Source organism: Hordeum vulgare, chromosome 5H (genome assembly GCF_904849725.1).
Source record: "Hordeum vulgare subsp. vulgare chromosome 5H, MorexV3_pseudomolecules_assembly, whole genome shotgun sequence".
In the NCBI taxonomy this organism is placed as follows: domain Eukaryota; kingdom Viridiplantae; phylum Streptophyta; class Magnoliopsida; order Poales; family Poaceae; genus Hordeum; species Hordeum vulgare.
The window spans coordinates 356,273,539-356,293,323 of NC_058522.1; the positions used below are offsets into that span (position 1 = coordinate 356,273,539).

General features: G+C 42.3%; 1 protein-coding gene across 1 annotated transcript; it reads left to right on the top strand.

The window, feature by feature from the left end:
* Positions 1–2,541: 2,541 nt before the first annotated feature.
* Positions 2,542–13,099, top strand: LOC123395895 (protein argonaute 16-like). Its single transcript, XM_045090922.1, is given in 24 exon segments — positions 2,542–2,692; positions 5,542–5,721; positions 5,821–6,023; positions 6,852–7,070; positions 7,149–7,285; positions 7,369–7,466; positions 7,606–7,703; positions 8,118–8,274; positions 8,382–8,498; positions 8,572–8,679; positions 8,760–8,822; positions 8,912–9,025; positions 9,135–9,300; positions 9,374–9,489; positions 9,605–9,742; positions 10,147–10,277; positions 10,425–10,490; positions 11,477–11,540; positions 11,622–11,733; positions 11,837–11,910; positions 12,145–12,239; positions 12,505–12,536; positions 12,633–12,748; positions 12,750–13,099. Coding segments are annotated over 23 exon segments (2,664 nt in total). The 5' UTR covers positions 2,542–2,692; positions 5,542–5,553; the 3' UTR covers positions 12,822–13,099.
* The last annotated feature ends 6,686 nt before the right edge of the window (positions 13,100–19,785 follow it).

Sequence of the window (19,785 nt, forward strand, 5' to 3'; positions counted from 1 at the left end):
AAACTATAACGTATTAACAATCATCAGATTGCATATCTCGTACTTTTTTCACTTGATGAGTTTTTCCCTAATGGTTTCTCATAAAGGTTTTTAACGAGTCAATATGAACACAATTGTCTCTATATGCCATATCATTTTCTCCTTATATTTTTCCCACTGGGTTTTAAAGGAGTTTTCAATGGCATGTAAGGTTGCACTCTTTCCCCTTATGAGTTTTCTCTCAAAGTTTCTCATAATGGTTTTTAATGAGGCAATATATTCTCAAAGATCATATGTCATACTTTCTATATTCCCTATCGTGGTTTTCAAAGGAAGTACTCAAGACATATTTGTTGTTCTCTAAACTCAAAGATGAGTTTTCTCCTTCTACAAAGGTTTTCTCAGATGAGTTATCACGAGACAATAATAATAGTATGTTGTATCATCTTCTCCTTTTTTTATCACAGGTTTTAAGGAGTTTTAACAACATATCAAATACTATTCTCCTTATATTTTTCCGAAAGGGGTTTTGGAGGAATATTTCTCAAAATGAAGATGGTGAACATTTTCAAAGGCAAACACATACAAGGAGGAGTCTTTATCAAGATGATTTATATATTCATAAAGACAAGCATTGATTAGGGGGAATGTTAGGAATTAATTAATTAGTTTAATTAAAGGGTTAATCCCTACTTATGTCGGTTCCACTATCGACAACCGTTCCAATGTAACCGCCTTTGTACCCAGTTATATATACCCCAACATTCATCAATGAGAGGAAGAGTATCTATAATCGGACCCCTCAAATCCGGTCCCTCCAACGCCTGCAGACGTGTCCGGGCGCGTCCACGGATACTCACCGGTCACGTCTCAAATATTGCGTTCAACGTAAACCTAATACTAAGTGGAGCTCGTCCGGCTCCGCCGTGCCCATGTACAACGGCTGGCTGCGCCCCTCATAGTGTCGTTCCGATCGTCGACGAGGTAGAGTAAGACATGGGACACTAGTTGGCTCATGGGAGTCGAGCTCCTCCCGTCTCCCATGTCCTACTCTTCCTCGTCGGAGCCCGTAACCCGGGCGGTGCCAGTCGGCGTGTGGTCGATGACAGATCCTTCCTGGAAGGAGCCGACATCCACCACGACGCAGTTTGCGTCGACCACACTGATGCATCCTACACGGCGCCGGAGAGTGTAACTCCGCCTCTCCAACATCCGCCGTCGCGAGGGCCTCCGTCGCATCCCGTGTCCGCTGCCTCGCCTGGCGGGCATGCCGCGCTATGACATCGTCCAAGGTCGGCCATGCTTCGTGCTCGGCGCGCCAACGGAGGGGCTGCACTTCCGCCATGACGTTCGGACGCAAGATGGACCGCACCGCATCCGGTGAGGCAGCAACACCGGATCCAAGCACCAGTTGTACGGAAGCAATGGATTTCCGGCGTTGCGAGTCCGAGCGCTACCACCGTGCGGCCGGCTCCCGGGAGAGGTGGAGCGCAAGCCAGACGACCATCTCCTCCTCGGGGTTGCGTGAAATGAGCTCATGGTCGACGGATCTGGAGGTGAAGGACTCAGATCTGCTGTCCTCCATGCCAGATGTGAGCTTGGGTGGTGGATGGGAGTGGAGTGAAGTGGCTATGGTTTTTTGGGGCGAGCGGATGAAGACGAATATATGTGGGATAGATGCGGGTCAGCACGGGCAGGCCGGGCCAGGCGGGTGTTGCCGGGCTCCCCCATATCCCCCATATTTGGGCTGGAAATGGGAGTGTCGGTTAGCCCGAGCGTTTTAGGCCGGTTTGAGAGGTCCGTCTAGGTCAAATTTTTGTGACCAGACAGTGAGCGAACGGCTTGTTCGGACGTTTGAGTAGGTTTTGAGGCTCCGCGTGTAATGCTCTAAGTGTTCTTTTGCATAATTCGCTCCTCTCTCGTTTTACCTCTTTACACCAGTAAAACTAGGGGCGTGCGCCCGTGCCGCGTGGCCACGCTGTGGTTTAGGCCCTGTTTGGAACCACAATAAATTATAATAATCTAGATTATGAAGATAGATTATATAATCTCGTTTATGAAAATAATTTAGGTGGATATGCTTGGAGGCTAGATTATATAAAGTGTAATATAAGTTCTATAGTGCACAATGACCTGTCTGTCCTCTGTTTTTCTTAAAAAGAGGATGGCGGTGACAGGAATGTAATTATCTCCAACTTTACAAAGATAATGAATCATTAGCAATCCATAATCTGATTTTACCTAAGGTAGAGTATATTATGAGTTTTTAATAATCTGTTCATCTAATTTTCATAATCTACACCATAATCTTTTCTGTTTGAAAAAACAAAATAAATTATAAAAATTAAATTATATAATCTGAATGGTTTCAAACGAGGCCTTAGCCGTTTAGCACATCCGGTTCACAAAACTATAAACCGAAAACCTGCTGAGAAGAAAAAGAAAAACCCACCGTAAGCAGCCGTCTATTTTCAAACCGACGGACGAGATCCGCGTGCTCACGGTGCGGAGAAGGCACGAAGCGCTGGCCAACTCATTATAGTCGGTCCCATTCCCATTTCCTCCCAAATCCATCCCCCGCCGTCTGGCGTCCTCCGCCCCGCCTTCCTTTTTCACCTCTTCTCTTCCTTCCATCTCCCAAAGGTGCGGAGGCGGGCGGAATTGAAGGGGACGGAGGCGAGAGGGTTCCGCATCTCCGGGCGAGCTCTGGAAGGTGAGTTCGTATCTGCTCGCGCTCACATCGTTGGGTTCCGCAGCGCTTGGTTCGATCTGGCGTGGGGTTTTGAGGGTTTTTGTGGCTCGTCCATGTGAGGTTTTGGGGGGTTTGGGTTCTGCGTAACGCGAGGCGTTCTTCGATTTCGTGTTGCTCCGACTCTAGGTAGTTGGGCTCGCGGTGTTTGTGCATTCGATTTCTGAGCGCGGTGCTGGTGCTCGTCGCGCTCCCCCGGTTCCACGGCGCGTGTTTGGTAGGGGATTTCGGTTCTGTGCAATGTGGGCGTTTCGGGGTTTCTGCGTCGCTTTGGATTCGAGGCTGATTGCGTTGAGAGGTTCGTGTGATCGATCTTGGGAGCCCGGTGCTAGCGCTGGTCTCGCTCCCTCCGTTCCACGGCGCGTGTTTGGTTCGATTCGGTGAGCATTTTGGGGGATTTGGGTTCTGCCCAATGTGATTGGTCAGGGGCTAGGGGTTCCGGGTTGTTTGATTTGAGATTGCTGTGTGATATTGCAGACGCTGCCCCTGATCCTAGCGATTTTTCATCTCTAGATAGACGATTGAGACCGTCAGGCCGTCCTGTTCACTGCGTGCATCCGATTGTTGGTACGGAGGCAGAAGCATTTCTCTGCGCGGTTATTTTCTTCATGACCGGTTAGGTGTTTGGTTCTTATTTCGTGATCGAACTGCTTTACCCGGGAGGTTTGGGTGCAATAATCTCATGCTCTGCTGGTGCACGCGAGTTTCCATTGTTTTGGGTTTGCAACTCTGAAAAGGGCATTTGCTTTATCGTGGCATAAATCTCCGCTTCCGCACTTGCTGCCTACTTCTGCGTTGATAGGAACATTGGCTTGGATTGGTACTAGTTTGCTTCATATTCTCTATTTGCGTGGTTCGGGTTTGGATTTGGCTTGATTTCCCCCGGTCTCCTGTTTGGTGGATTTCATTGCGCCTATTTATTTATTTATTGAAATAACTAAGTTGATTCAATTTCTCCCTGTTTGTATTCACCATAGATTGATAGAACCTTTCTTGATGCTGTTTCTGGTCTGGACGTAGAGTTCTGCAGGCCCACCATTTTTAGTTCCTCGTGTACTTTCATTTTCAGATTCCAGTTCTGCAGTCGCGAACAATATAGTTACAGTGCTTTCAATATAGTATTTCGTTCATGATCCTTATAATGCTTCTGTGTTCTGGATGTACTTTTATGGACCAGCGGTCACTTTCAGGTGCTTGTAGTGTGTTTCTGGAACTTTCTTATGCCCTGTTTCTATCTTGCATCTTCGCCACTGTTCCTAAGGTTTAAACAGTAATCTACGGATGTGTTTTATTTGGTCGAAGTTTTGTCAAAATTGCTCTGGTTCTCTGCCGTTTTACTGTTGTAGGGATTTTGCCACGACCTATCTTTTCCTGGGTGCTCCACCATATGTCTCAGCAACTGGTCCTGAAGTGCTGGTGCTACTTGGACGGACTTGAGTTATGTGTACATGTTGTTGTAGACTTGTATGCAAAGTTCAACTGTATTCGTTTCATTCCATTTTCCTTCTGGATGCTAATATGTGGGTGCAAACATACCATTCGTGTTTATTTATGGCTGGCGGTAGACCTAGTGAAATACCAGATATTGCTAATGATCACACTTAGTATAATTTTTGGGGTCGAATGTAGTACATCTTAGATCTAGATGCAAGTATATTATATATGTCGACAGAAAATATTCAAATATCTGCTCGCGGTGCTGCCTCGTTGGTTGTACAAACATTATGTATTTGGAGAGCTCACTTTTTTCCGGAGACCATGCAGGAACACTGCATGTTAAGGGCTAATGCTTGGCTGAGTTCTTAGACCAGTTATGATATGTTTTGTTAAGCTACTTCTAGTTCTATTAATAGACAACCTCAGTGTTCTATTCATATGCTGCAGTAGTATCCCCTTTAAAATGAAAAATCCCCACAGACAAGAAGCTGCTGTGCTTGTTGCCTCTTTGTATTTGTTCTTCTAGTTTTTTATTTCAGGTACCGATTTTTTTTGTTTTACAATTATTTAACTAAAATATTTTCATACAAAATAATAAAAGAGTAACGTATCACTGACTTATAACTTGTTGCATTGATTCATAGGAGAAGTGGAGGGAAAACATAGGAATAGGAAATTTTCCTTTGCTGACACATTTTCCTATGGTTTGACTTTCAAAGGAGAAACAACGGAATTTTACAATCCACTCACATCTCTGTCTCTTTTTTTCATTCCTTTGCACAAAGAACAAGGGCAAAGGCATAAGTTGCATAATAACAACGTAATCTTACCTTTGCATATGTTTAACCTTGACTTGACTATGCTTTTTTAGGATTCCTGTTTTCACTATTCCTGTGAGTCAAATTCCCAATTCCGCAAAATTCCTGTGTTTTTACAATCTTCTGTTTTGTACATGCAATCCTCCTATTCCTGTCCGTCCGCCCCCCCCCCCCCCCCCCCCAGTTCCTACATTTTCATTATCCTGTGAATCAAAGAGCCTAACATGGTTTGCTTTCATCAAGAATATAAAAACATTTCTATAAAATTAACCTATGTACAGCTCTGTTCTGCCTTGTACGAAACACAATGTGTTTAAATTTCTCACATTCAATTTTAGTGTGTGCCAAGTGTCCTGTAATTTCTCCTTGCCCTTGCCATGTTTGATGTTTCCTTTTTACCACTTTATTGTCATGTTTTGATCATACCTTTTAAATTGCCCTTGCTGGCCAACATTGTTTCCCCAGATTGTTTCCAAGAAAAATGTGTATGGATTATCTCCCGCTTCTGTTCACCTCATGTTCTTTGTATCAATTGACCTTAGAATTGACTTCATTTAGGTACCTGATTATATGGCGGCTAAAACGGGTGGAGCTGTACAAGTGCATAAGAATGACACTGTTAAACGCACAGCAATGGCACGGCGTGGCTTGGGCCGTGAAGGAAAGCCCATTAGGTTGCTGTCAAATCACTTTGCTGTGAAGCTTAGTGGGATTGATGCAGTTTTCTACCAATACAGTGTAATGAACAATTCTGAATTTCTGCATTTGTTATTCTTTTCTCAAGCATTTGATAATTGTTGTTCAATGCTTGTTCTGAAATTTGTGATTATGCTGCAGGTGTCCATCAAATCTGATGACGATCAGGTGGTTGAAGGCAAGGGCATTGGCCGGAAGGTCATCGATAAAATGTTGCAAACATACAGTTCTGAGCTTGCTGGAAAGGATTTTGCATACGATGGCGAGAAATGTCTATTTACTGTTGGACCTCTTCCACAGAACAACTTCGAGTTCACTGTTATTATGGAGGAAACATCTGCAAGGTACGCATGTATCGTCAAACATAGCATACTATGTGAGCTGATGAATTTGCCAAGTGCAAGTAGTTGGATAATGATCCATTTTTGTTCTTTTTTATGGGAAACCCTTTCTTGTTCTTAGTGTCCGCACTGCCCACTTCCCCGTTGTGGCAAACTATGTCAGAACAAATTCATATGTTCCTTATTTGGTCGATATTTTTTCCACTTGTGGCAATATGGTGTCTAATTTTTTCACTTTAGCAATGACAGAATACCTTTGGAGGTCTCATTTGTTAGATGCATACAATCATAATTTCATCACATTGCTACATGCTGCTGTCATGTTGTTCGTTTACTGGTATTTCAGTTCCAACTATCAGGATTTTTTGATATTTTTTTTACATTTGTAGCCAACTGTCCTCATCCATAGTCTAGCTTTTTTATTGTCTGTTTTTGTACACATAAATACTCGTGGTAAAAAAAGTGGGGAAAACATCCATATTTGACAGAAAGTTCTACTTGAAATGGTTATTCCCCATGGGATTGCTGCATTGAATTTCTACTTGAAATGGTCAACCCCCATAGGATTGCTGCGTTGAATTTCTACTTGAAATGGTTCACCCCCATGGGATTGCTGCGTTGAAGTTTTATTTGCTATATATCTTTGTTAAGCCACAAAGGATTGTTATGTGGCTGTTAGTTCTGGTAGTGATATTTTATCTTTGTTAAGCCACAAAGGATTGTTATGTGGCTGTTAGTTCTGGTAGTGATATTTGTTGTGGTATCATACTCATTAAGGTCCCAGATTTTTTCAATGGCAACATGGATAATATATTTTGTTAATGCCTTCAGGGCTGTTGGTGGGAGTCCAGGACATGAAAGCCCTGGCCCAGGCGACAAGAAACGAGTAAAGAGGTCACATCTTCCAAAACAGTTCGTAGTGGGTATAAGTTACGCAGCAAGGATTCCCCTCAGATCAGTTGCCCTAGCGCTTCAAGGAAGCGACTCGGATCATGCCCAGGATGCTCTGAGAGTCCTTGACATTGTTTTAAGGCAACAGCAGGCTAAGCGGTATGGATAGTGTAGTTTTAAACTCTGTTTACCTCTTCAGTCTCGTTCTGATTGTAATTATGGTTTGTTTGTATCCAGAGGTTGTCTACTTGTTAGACAATCATTTTTTAGTGATGACAGTAGAAATTTAGTTGATTTAACTGGTGGAGTCAGTGGTTGTCGTGGACTCCATTCTAGCTTCCGTACTACAATGAATGGTTTATCTTTAAACATGGGTATGTGTTCTTCGGTCGACTTGTGTATTTTGATCTACTTTGCTAATCATGAGAAACTGATGTGTCACATCTATGTTAAACAGATGTTTCCACTACTATGATTGTGACCCCTGGACCTGTTGTCAACTTCCTCCTTACAAATCAAAATGTCAGAGACATTAGAGACATTGACTGGCCCAAGGTTCATGATGTTATAGCACTGCCTGATATCCCAGCTTTTATTTTTCTACTGAATATATATTTTCTTTGCTTATTTTTTTCTTTTCATGATGCATATTTTTAGAACTTGTCACAAACTTGTATTTATATATATCTTGCAGGCAAAGAGAATGTTGAAAAACCTGAGAGTTAAAGCTACACACAACAACATGGAATTTAAGATCATTGGGCTTAGTGATCAGCCTTGTTCTAGACAGACGTATGGCTCTATTCCTGCATTGCGTTATTCATTATTTTTCTCACAAATGGGTTCATTCCTATTCCACATTTATCCTTATTCCATTTCTATATCTTGTTTATCCAACCTGCCTTGACTTTCTTCCCTCCAGTTATAAGAACATACTGCTGTAGGATTCACACAGTTAATTTTGTATAACTTTCAGCAGTAATATCTATGTAAATATATAGACTGAAATCATGATATAAAAAATATAGTTGTCACATCAATTGTCTGTATAATGCTATGCAAAAAACAATGTTCAGAGCCACTTGGAACACAAACGTTATTTTACACAAATGTTATTTTACTGGAGATATTAGTTTATTTGATAGTTACTAGTTACTACAAGTCTACAACCTTCTTTAGTCATGTCGAAATTACATTGATCCGCAGATTTCCAATGAAAGTTCGGAGTGGAAGCAGTGAAGGTGAAACTGTTGATATTACTGTTGAGGAATATTTTAAATCCAAGCAGGTGTTTTTGGAGAAGCCTTATCTACCATGTCTTGATGTGGGAAAACCGAAACGCCCGAATTATCTCCCAATTGAGGTTGTAGCCTTGACTGTTTATTCATTTTATGTGTGTCTCACCAGTTTTAGTTGTTGGCTGCACACAAAGTCCAAGCTGTGATATATGTCTTCCTTTTGATGGTGCAGCTGGCTAACATGATATCACTTCAACGTTATACGAAGGCGCTGTCTTCTCAGCAAAGAACGACATTAGTTGAAAAATCACGACAGAAACCTCAGGATCGCATGAGAGTTGTTACTGATGTGGGTTTGTTGACTTCTGTTGAGATGTTACAACTTCTAGTTTCTTCCTTAGCTACTGACATGCAATTTACAGGCAGTAAAAAGTAACAGATATGATGATGACCCAATATTTTCTTCTTGTGGCATTAAAATTGATAATCAACTCACGCGTGTTGATGGTCGTGTTCTGCCTGCACCAATGGTTAGACCTAATCTATTTTACATTTTGCTCTTTTCATACATGACTAATGTTTTCAAACTGTTCCTGATATGTTATTCCAGTTGGTTGTGGGAAATAGTCAAGATTGTGTTCCATTCAAGGGCAGGTGGAATTATAATAACAAGGTTGCTACTTGGTTACTTGTGACGTCACAAGTAATAAAAGTATTTTGTACTGAACTTGAATTACATTTGTTACTATTGTTCTATTGCAGAAATTATTTGAGCCTGTCAGTATCGAGCGTTGGGCAATTGTGAACTTCTCTGCTCGTTGTGACATGAGCCGGATATCAAGAGATCTGATAAACTGTGGACGAACCAAAGGCATTGTAAGTTCTTCCATGACTCCTTTATTTTGCAGTAAAGCATGACAGTATGTAGCTTGTCTTGTAATGACATATGTTGGCCATATATTTTATATCTTCCTGTCTTGCATAGATCATCGAAGGTCCTTACAGCCTGGTGGATGAAGATAACCAAGCTAGGAGATGTGCTCCCATTGTAAGAGTTGAAAGAATGTTTGAAAAAGTTAAAGCAAACCTTCCTGGTCCTCCGGAATTTCTGCTATGTGTTTTACCAGAGAGGAAGAATTGTGATATTTATGGTAATATGTTAAACAATATTCTGTTGCTGCTCTTGGATTCTTCATGTAACAATCTTCTTTTACTCTTTTGAAGGCCCATGGAAGAAGAAAAATCTTCATGAGATGGGTATTGTCACTCAATGCATTGTTCCTAGTACTAAGATGAATGATCAATACTTCACCAATGTTCTTCTAAAGATCAATGCTAAGGTACATATACTTGTCTCTTTATCTGATTGTGCCTGTTAGGTTTGACCCAACTGTCTTACCTCACTTACAATAGCTTGGTAGGATGAACTCTTAACATGTTTATTTTTGTTAATAGCTTGGCGGAATGAACTCTAAGCTGGCACTGGAGCATAGCCGTACGATTCCAGTTATCAATAAGATACCCACAATAATTTTGGGAATGGATGTTTCACATGGTTCTCCAGGTCGATCAGATATACCATCAATTGCTGCTGTATGTCTTCTTCCCTCTCTGCAGTACTTGCATCAAGCAAATATCTTGTGTTTCCATTCTTTTGAGTACTCCTAAAAGTAGCAGCATAGTTTAGATGGATATGTAGCACACATAGTCTGTGCAATTTATAAAGAAGGGTCTGCACCATTCAATGAACAATAGCAAATCCATAACTTTTGAATCACTATTTTGAACATCTGATTTAGCAGTATATATGATACTCCCTCCGTCCCATAATTCTTGTCTTAGATTTGTCTACATATGAATGTATCTAGTCACGTTTTAGTATTTTGATACATCCATTTCTAGACAAACCTAAGACAAGAATTTTGGGACGGAGGGAGTACAACTTTCTTTCTTGTTGGGCCATTGTGGGATTTTTATTTACCCTGTATATGCTGCAGGTTGTTGGATCTAGATGTTGGCCACTAATATCGCGCTACAGGGCATCTGTACGGACCCAGTCTCCAAAGGTTGAGATGATTGATTCTCTTTTTAAGCCACTGGATAGTGGAAAGGATGATGGTATAATAAGGTACTGTAGACTTCTCTTATCACCTGTTATTTCTGTTTACACCTGGCATTACTGTTATTTCTGTTTACACCTGGCATTCTTTCAGTTGTATTGTATGTATGTTGTTCTAAGCCTGTCACATATTTTTGTTTTAACTTTGCATTCCAGGGAACTTCTACTAGACTTCTACACAACCAGTCAACAAAGAAAGCCAGAACAGATAATCATTTTCAGGTATTTATTATTATTGGCATGACATGTTATACATATTTTGGAATTTTGCATTCTGATAGTTATGCTGATGGCCTTAGGTATGTTAAGTTCTCTCCTGAACTTATTTGCTTGGATTATCAAAGCTTGATGTAGCCTTAAAAAGGAAAAAAAAACACATTTAGTAGTCTTTTTTCTGTTTGACAAAGAGAGATGTCCATTACACAAGCATTCAGTTATCTATGTACAGAAAAAGGGACTGGAACTAGTAAACCATTTTTTCTTTCTGCCCTTTATTTCTTGAGTTTTGCTACACCCACGGAAGTTTACGTGATTAGCATAGTTACGTGCTGATTTGGCTCAGTTTAATTGGGTCTTAATGGATGCACGGGCTCACCCTGAAATTCAGGGAGTCGGATGTTTGATTAGCTTAATAGAGAGGTTACGTAACCTTGCGTAAAAGTTTACGTAAGTCTAGCATTTTCGTTATTTATTTTCCTTTATAACCAAGAATTAAGTATGGTAGTGGTAATGTGGCACCCATGAAACATATCAAAATGACATAGTTGCACCTCATGCAGAAGTTTAAGATGAATATGCTGCAGTATTATTCCATTTTTGTGTGTTAAAATGGATATATATTTATTTATTAGTGTGTGTTCCTATATTTACATTTTTTCTGACTTTACTTCCACAGAGGCTACATTCTAAGTAATCATCATCTTGTTTGAACTAATTTATGTAGCTTCTTATATAATTTTAAAAAGTCATGGTATTCCATACAAGGAAGAACTCGATATTGTGAACGAATTATTTCTCTCTACATGCAAAAGTCCAAGCTTAGCTTGCTGTTTGTATGTGGAAACAATAGCACTGTTCAATGCATTGACATCATAAATTAGAACTTTGTCTTTGTTGTCTCCTGTGTTTCAGCTGCACGTTTTCTGCACTTAATAGTTACCATTATTTTGAATTCTTCCATCATTTTCTTATGTGATCAACATATGCAGGGATGGTGTGAGTGAGTCTCAGTTTAGCCAAGTACTGAATCTCGAGGTTGATCAAATAATAAAGGTTGTCCTTGGCACTTATTTGGCTTGGGAAGCTCTTGGTTTTCTGGAAATGTTTTTTTTTTACAGATTTTGGTTGATGCAGGCTTACCAGAATATGGGTCAGGGGCCACCTCCAAAGATTACAGTTATTATTGCTCAAAAGAATCACCACACGAAACTGTTCCAAGCTGATGCACCAGATAATGTTCCAGCTGGTATGCAATTATCCTATGTCAAACATAGCGGAGTGCTTATCATCCGCACCAAAGAAAAGAGAACAATTTAAGGAACTAAATTGCATTCTGGTTTTATGAACAGGGACTGTAGTGGACTCGGGTATTGTTCATCCGAAACAGTATGATTTCTACATGTGTGCTCATGCGGGACCTATAGTAAGTCTCCCTGCTTCCTGACCCAAGATTTTGGAAATTGCATCATTTCAAGCAGTTTGTGATTTCACTGCTGATTGCGTAGTTATCTGTCAGGCTTTATTTGGCACCCTAAATACTGTCAAATTAGCGTCTAGTTATGCATGTTACCATCAATTGCCTAATTGTGTTTCAGACTTTTCATGTGTTGCATATATTTTGCATCCTAAATACTGTGAAATGTGTGTTCCCTCGTAGGGCACCTCAAGGCCCACCCATTATCATGTCTTGCTTGATCAGATTGGTTTCACACCAGATGAACTCCAGAAACTAGTTCTTTCGCTTTCCTATGTGTAAGTACACGGCTACTTCCCAATCTGTTACTCCCTCCGTTCCTAAATATTTGTCTTTTTAAAGATTCAACTACGGACTACATACGGAGCAAAATGAATGAACTTACACTCTAAATTATCTCTATATACATCCGTATGTAGTCCGTAGTAAAATTTCTAAAAAGACAAATATTTAGGAATGGAGGGAGTACTGTACAGTACGTGATGGTTCTTTTACTTTCTTACGAGTGTGGTTGATGATATTATTATTGTGTTTGCCGTGCAGGTACCAGAGGAGCACCACTGCAATATCTGTGGGTATGTTTAACATGTAGTATATCATAGTTTGCTTCCTTTTGTATTTTGAAGTCTGTCATGACGTTTGACCAATGCTGTGTTTTTCATATTCTCCAGTGGCACCTATCTGTTACGCGCACCTTGCAGCAGCGCAGATGAGCCAGTTCATAAAATTCGAGGAGTTTGCTGATACTTCATCTGGGAGTGGTGTCCCTTCGTCATCAACAGCAGCAACAGTCCCGGAACTGCCACGGCTGCATTCTGACGTCTGCAGTTCGATGTTCTTTTGTTGACGTGGGCTTTTAGTCAGGTCGTTGTGCAGCAGGGTTGACTTTTTGTGAGTGAAGAAACCTGATATTGGACAGGTGACAGCAGGTTTGGCTGGGAGAAAGTTTTTGGATGGTATAGTGTCCGTGGTTAGGATAGTAGTAGCAGTTGACACTTGATCGCCAGAGAAGGCTTATGGATGTGAATTCCAGATTCAAACCTTGCTCCATTTGTAAGCACGTTCTTTTGGCATATGTCAAATTCTTTTGGGGTTTGGCTACAAGCTGTCTGTTTAATTGAGAATGTCTGTGAGATAATATCTTGTTTAATCTTGCGCTGGTACTGCACAAAATTAAATTTTGTGATGTACTCCATAGACGCAACCTACTGTCATGAAGCCTGATATTGGACAGGTGACAGTAGCTTTGATTCAGGACCAGTATCTAATAACTGGAAATAATTTGACAGTAAGCTTTCATTACCATGAAGCGTTGCACGGAATGAAAATGAATCATGAGTAATTTGCTAGATTCATTAGTTGAAATAGTTTGTAATTTAGACGATTGCTTAAAACATGTTCTATGTAAGTGGTCGTTGTGTAGGTTTTGTAGCAAGTATTTTTTGCCAACGACTTGCTTTATAAGTGCAAACAAGATGTTGTGTTTACGGAAACGAAAAAAAACAATCTTTGAAGTTACTCAGATACAGAAGCTTGGAACCTTTCAAATAATTCAGGTATGGAGGTAGGACCGAATATCACTAGTCATCACTTGGGTGTTTTTACCTTGTGTTGTTGTAGGTTGTTTTTGAGATGGCTAACAATGCTGAACGGTGTTCTCTAACTATTTATAGCAGAGCTGCCACTGATAAAAAGAAAGACATTCCAAGATATACGATATGTTGCCTCAGCAAATATTTGGCTAGCTAAATGGTTAGCTTGTTGCTTGCCCGAGATCGCCAATTTTCCTTTTTCATAAGTCCAGAGGCTGCACGTTCAAAATCGGGTCCCTTTTTTCTCTTTTAAGAAAACTTCGAATCAACAAAAAAAAAAAATGAAGTAACAAAACTTATAAGTTGGTTTGTAGATCACTTAGTGACAACTATAAGAACTGGAACGAGCGGATGACATGCTGCTGTCATTGCTCTTTCCTCATCGAAGTGGACCAAATTTTATTGTAATAAACAGTCAAAAAGTCATTGTGCTAAGGCATTAAAGGACTAACACGTCAGACTTGTCAGACCAACAACTATCATTGATGAAGTGAAGTTTAGACCGAAAGGATCCAACCTGACAACATTTGAACGAAAAATGAATCCAAGCAAATCCACCAAAGACCAACACGAGACTCAATCCTGCGAGATCGCACATATCCACACCTCCAACAACACTAGATGCACTATCAGGTTGGGGTTGGACGAGAAGGACCTTATTCCATCATCAGGGTATGGTCGCCGCCTTGCCTACTTGAGCAAGGCACAAACCCTGCAAGATCACACATATCCACATGCCCCCAACAATGCTAGATGCACTATCATGTTGGGGTTGGACGAGAAGGACCTTATTCCATCATCATGGTATGGTCGCCGCATGCCTACTTGATCAAGGCGCAAACCCTAATGAATGAAAATTGTAATTGAAAACGGAGTTGCACCCCTTCCAATGGCAAAGATCGGGGGTTCATCGTGTCTCCATAGGCCTAAAGCTACGAGAGACGTGTCAGGTGTAACGCCCAATATGCGGTCCTACCCTTATTTTGGCGCGAGGGCCTCAACAGGGGTAGAAACGCATCTCGTCGTTTCGCAAAAATGGATATCGTTACAAGTACATGTAATGAAAAGATGAGTATAAGGAGTTGGCTTACATTCGCCACAAGCTACATCAGAGTCACATCAGTACAATTCATACAATCATCATGAAGAAGAGCAGGGTCCGTCTACGGACGAAAACAAACGATAAAAGAACGACGTCCATCCTTGCTATCCCAGGCTGTCGGCCTCGAACCCATCCTAGATCAATGAAGAAGAGGAAGAAGAAACTCCAAATAGCACAATCAGTGCGCTCACGTCGAAGTAACCCTTTACCTGTACCTGCAACTGGTGTTGTAGTAATCTGTGAGCCACAGGGACTCAGCAATCTCATTTCCAAAGGTATCAAGACTAGCAAAACTTAATCGCCGAGGTATGGTTAAGTGGTGAGGCTGCAACAAGCGATTAAACATTTATTTGAGGTAGTTAACTTACGAGTACAAAAATAAGAGGGAGATGATCTACACATAGCGGACATGAACTACTGTTGATCAAATGAATGATCCTGAACACCTACTTACGTCACACATAACCCCACCGTGTCCTCGATCGGAGAAGGAGCTCACGAAAGAGATGTTGGGTAACGTAGCATAAATTCAAAATTTTCCTACGCATGTTCAAATCTTCCTATGGAGAGACCAGCAACGAGAGAGGGATGAGTGCATCTTCATACATTTGAAGATCGCTAAGCGGAAGCGTTACTAGAACGCGGTTGATGGAGTCGTACTCGCGGCAATTCACATCGCGGTGTGATTCCGATCTAGTGCCGAACTACGGCACCTCCGCGTTCAACACATGTGCAGCCCGGTGACGTCTCCCGCACCTTGATCCAGCAAGGAGGAGGGAGAGGTTGGGGAAGAACTCCAGCAGCACGACGGCGTGGTGTCAATGGAGAGACGAGGTCTCCCGTCAGGGCTTTGCCAGGCACCGGTTGAGAGGAGGAGGAAGAAGGGCAGGGCTGCGCCGAGAGAGAGAGAAAAACGTGTTCAAAACAGCCCCGAAACCTCAACTATATATAGGGGGAGGGGGAGGGGGCGCAACCCTTAGGGTTCCCACCCCTAAGGGGTGCGGAAGCCCCAGATGGGAGAGGGGGCGGCGGCCAGGGCAGGGAGGAGGGGTGGCGCACCCCTCTGGTGGGCCTTAGGCCCACCTGCGCTAGGGTCCCCCCTCTCCCCTCTTCCTGCGCCATGGGCTGAGTGTGGGGGTGCACCAGCCCACCTAGGGGCTGGTTCCCTTCCCCACTTGGCCCATCTAGCCTCCCGGGGTCGTTGCCCCCCTTCGGTGGACCCCCGGGGCCACCTCCGGTGGTCCCGATACGTTACCAGTGATGCCCGAAACACTTCCGGTGTCCAAAACCATCCGTCCTATATATCAATCTTTACCTCCGGACCATTCCGGAGCTCCTCGTGACGTCCGGGATCTCATCCGGGACTCCGAACAACTTTCATAACCTCGTATAACAATTCCCTATAACCCTAGCGTCATCGAACCTTAAGTGTGTAGACCCTACGGGTTTGGGAGACAGGTAAACATGACCGAGACACCTCTCTGGCCAATAACCATCAGCGGGTCTGGATACCCATGGTGGCTCCCACTTGCTCCACGATGATCTCATCGAATGAACCACGATGTCAAGGATTCAATTAATCCCGTATACAATTCCCTTTGTCTGTCGGTATAGAACTTGCCCGAGATTCGATCGTCGGTATACCTATACCTTGTTCAATCTCGTTACCAGTAAGTCTCTTTACTCGTTCCGTAGCACGTCATCGTGTGACTAACTCCTTAGTCACATTGAGCTCATGATGATGTTCTACCGAGTGGGCCCAGAGATACCTCTCCATCACATGGAGTGACAAATCCCGATCTCGATTCGTACCAACCCAACAGACACTTTCGGAGGTACCCGTAGTGCACCTTTATAGTCACCCAGTTACGTTGTGACGTTTAATACACCCAAAGTACTCCTACGGTATCTGGGAGTTGCACAATCTCACGGTCGAAGGAAAAGACACTTGACATTAGAAAAGCCTTAGCATACGAACAATACGATCTAGTGCTATGCTTGGGATTGGGTCTTGTCCATCACATCATTCTCCCAATGATGTGATCCTGTTATCAATGACATCTAATGCCCATGACCAGGAAACCATGATCATCTATTGACTAACGAGCTAGCCAACTAGAGGCTTGCTAGGGACACATTGTGATCTATTTATTCACACATGTATTACTGTTTCCTTTTAATACAATTATAGCATGAACAATAGACGATTATCATGAACAAGGAAATATGATAATAATCATTTTATTATTGCCTCTAGGGCATATTTCCAACAGTCTCCCACTTGCACTAGAGTCAATAATCCAGTTACATTGTGATGTATCGAACACCCATAGCATTATGGTGTTGATCATGTTTTGCTCGTGGAAGAGGTTTAGTCAACGGGTCTGCAATATTCAGATCCGTGTGTACTTTACACATTTCTATTACTCCACTCTAGACATGGTCTTGGATGGAGTTTAGCGGCGTTTGATGTGCTTCGTCTTCCGGTGAAACCTGGGCTCCTTGGCTATGGCAATGGCCCCAGTGTTATCACAGAAGAGTGTCATTGGACCCGACGAGCTTGGAACCACTCCAAGGTCGGTGATGAGCTCCTTCATCCAAATTCCTTCATGAGCCGCTTCTGAAGCAGCTATGTACTCCGCTTCACATGTAGATGCTGCCACGACTTCTTGCTTGCTGCTGCACCAGCTCACTGCCCCACCATTCAAAACATATACGTATCCGGTCTGTGACTTAGAGTCATCCGGATCTGTGTCGAAGCTAGGTCGACGTAACCCTTTACGACAAGCTCTTCGTCACCTCCATAAACGAGAAACATTTCCTTAGTCCTTTTCAGGTACTTAAGGATATTCTTGACCGCTGTCCAGTTTTCCATACCGGGATCACTTTGGTACCTCCCTACCAAACTTATGGCAAGGTTTATATCAGGTCTGGTACACAACATGGCATACATTAGAGAGCCTACGGCTGAAGCATAGGGGACAATATTCATCTTCTCTCTATCTGCTGCCGTGGTCGGCGACTGAGTCTTACTCAATCTCATACCTTGTAAAACTGGCAAGAACCCTTTCTTTGAGTTTTCCATATTGAACTTCTTCAATATCTTGTCAAGGTATGTACTTTGCGAAAGACCTATGAGGCTTCTCGATCTATCTCTATAGATATTGATGCCTAATATGTATGCAGCTTCTCCAAGGTCCTTCATTGAAAAACTCTTGTTCAAATAGGCCTTTATGCTCTCCAACATTTCTGTATTGTTCCCCATCAATAATATGTCATCCACATACAGTATGAGGAAAGCTACAGAGCTCCCACTCACTTTCTTGTACATACATGCTTCTCCGTAAACTTGTATGAATCCAAACACTTTAATCACCTCATTAAAGCGAATGTTCCAACTCCGAGATGCTTGCACCAGCCCATAGATGGAGCGCTGGAGCTTGCACACTTTGTTAGCACCCTTAGGGTCGACAAAACCTTCTGGTTGCATCATATACAACTCTTCCTTAAGGTTCCCGTTAAGGAACGCTGTTTTGACGTCCATTTGCCAAATTTCATAATCATAAAAGGCGGCAATTGCTAACATGATTCAGACTGATTTCAGCTTCGCTACGGGAGAGAAAGTCTCTTCGTAGTCAACTCCTTGAATTTGTCGAAAACCCTTTGCGACAAGTCGAGCTTTGTAAACGGTTACATTACTGTTTGCATCAGTCTTCTTCTTAAAGATCCATTTATTTTCTATGGCTCGCCGGTCATCGGGCAAGTCCACCAAAGTCCATACTTTGTTCTCATACATGGATCCTATCTCGGATTTCATAGCTTCAAGCCATTTGTTGGAATCCAGGCCCGCCATCGCTTCTTCATAGTTCGAAGGTTCACCGTTGTCTAACAACATGATTTCCATCACAGGGTTGCCATACCACTCTGGTGCGGAGCGTGCCCTCGTGGACCTTCGCGGTTCAGTAGTAACTTGATCCGAAGCTTCATGATCATTATCATTAACTTCCTCTTCAGTTGGTGTAGGCGCCACATGAACAACTTCCCGCGCTGTGCTACTATCCTGTTCGAGAGGGGTTGTAATTACCTCATCAAGTTCTACCTTCCTCCCACTTACTTCTTTCGAGAGAAACTCTTTCTCTAGAAAGGATCCGTTCTTGGCAACAAAGGTTTTACCTTCGGATCTAAGATAGAAGGTATACCCAATAGTTTCCTTAGGGTATCCTATGAATACGCATTTCTCCGCTTTGGGTTCGAGCTTTTTTGGTTGAAGTTTCTTCACATAAGCATCGCAGCCCCAAACTTTAAGAAACGACAACTTAGGTTTCTTGCCAAACCATAGTTCATACGGTGTCGTCTCAACGGATTTAGACGGTGCCCTATTTAAAGTGAATGCTGCAGTTTCTAATGCGTATCCCCAAAATGATAGCGGTAAGTCGGTAAGAGACATCATAGATCGTACCATATCTAATAAAGTGTGATTATGACGTTCAGACACTCCGTTGCGTTGCGGTGTGCCAGGCAGCATCAGTTGTGAAACGATTCCACACTTCCTTAGGTGTGTGCCAAACTCGTGACTCAAATATTCTCCGCCACGATCAGATCGTAGACACTTAATTTTTCTGTCACGCTGATTCTCGACCTCACTCTGAAATTCCTTGAACTTTTCAAATGTCTCAGATTTGTGCTTCATCAAGTAGATATACCCATACCTACTCAAATCATCGGTGAGAGTGAGAACATAACGATAGCCACCGCGAGCTTCAACGTTCATTGGACCACACACATCAGTATGTATTATTTCCAATAAGTCGGTTGCTCTCTCCATTATTCCTGAGAATGGAGTCTTAGTCATCTTGCCCATGAGGCACGGTTCGCACGTGTCAAATGCTTCAAAATAAAGAGACTCTAATAGTCCATCAGTATGGAGCTTCTTCATGCGCTTAACGCCGATATGACCAAGGCGGCAGCGTCACAAGTATGTGGGACTATCATTATCAACTTTACATCTTTTGGTACTCACACTATGAATATACGTAACATCACGATCGAGATTCATCAAGAATAAACCGTTCACCAGCGGAGCATGACCATAAAACATATCACTCATATAAATAGAACAACCATTATTCT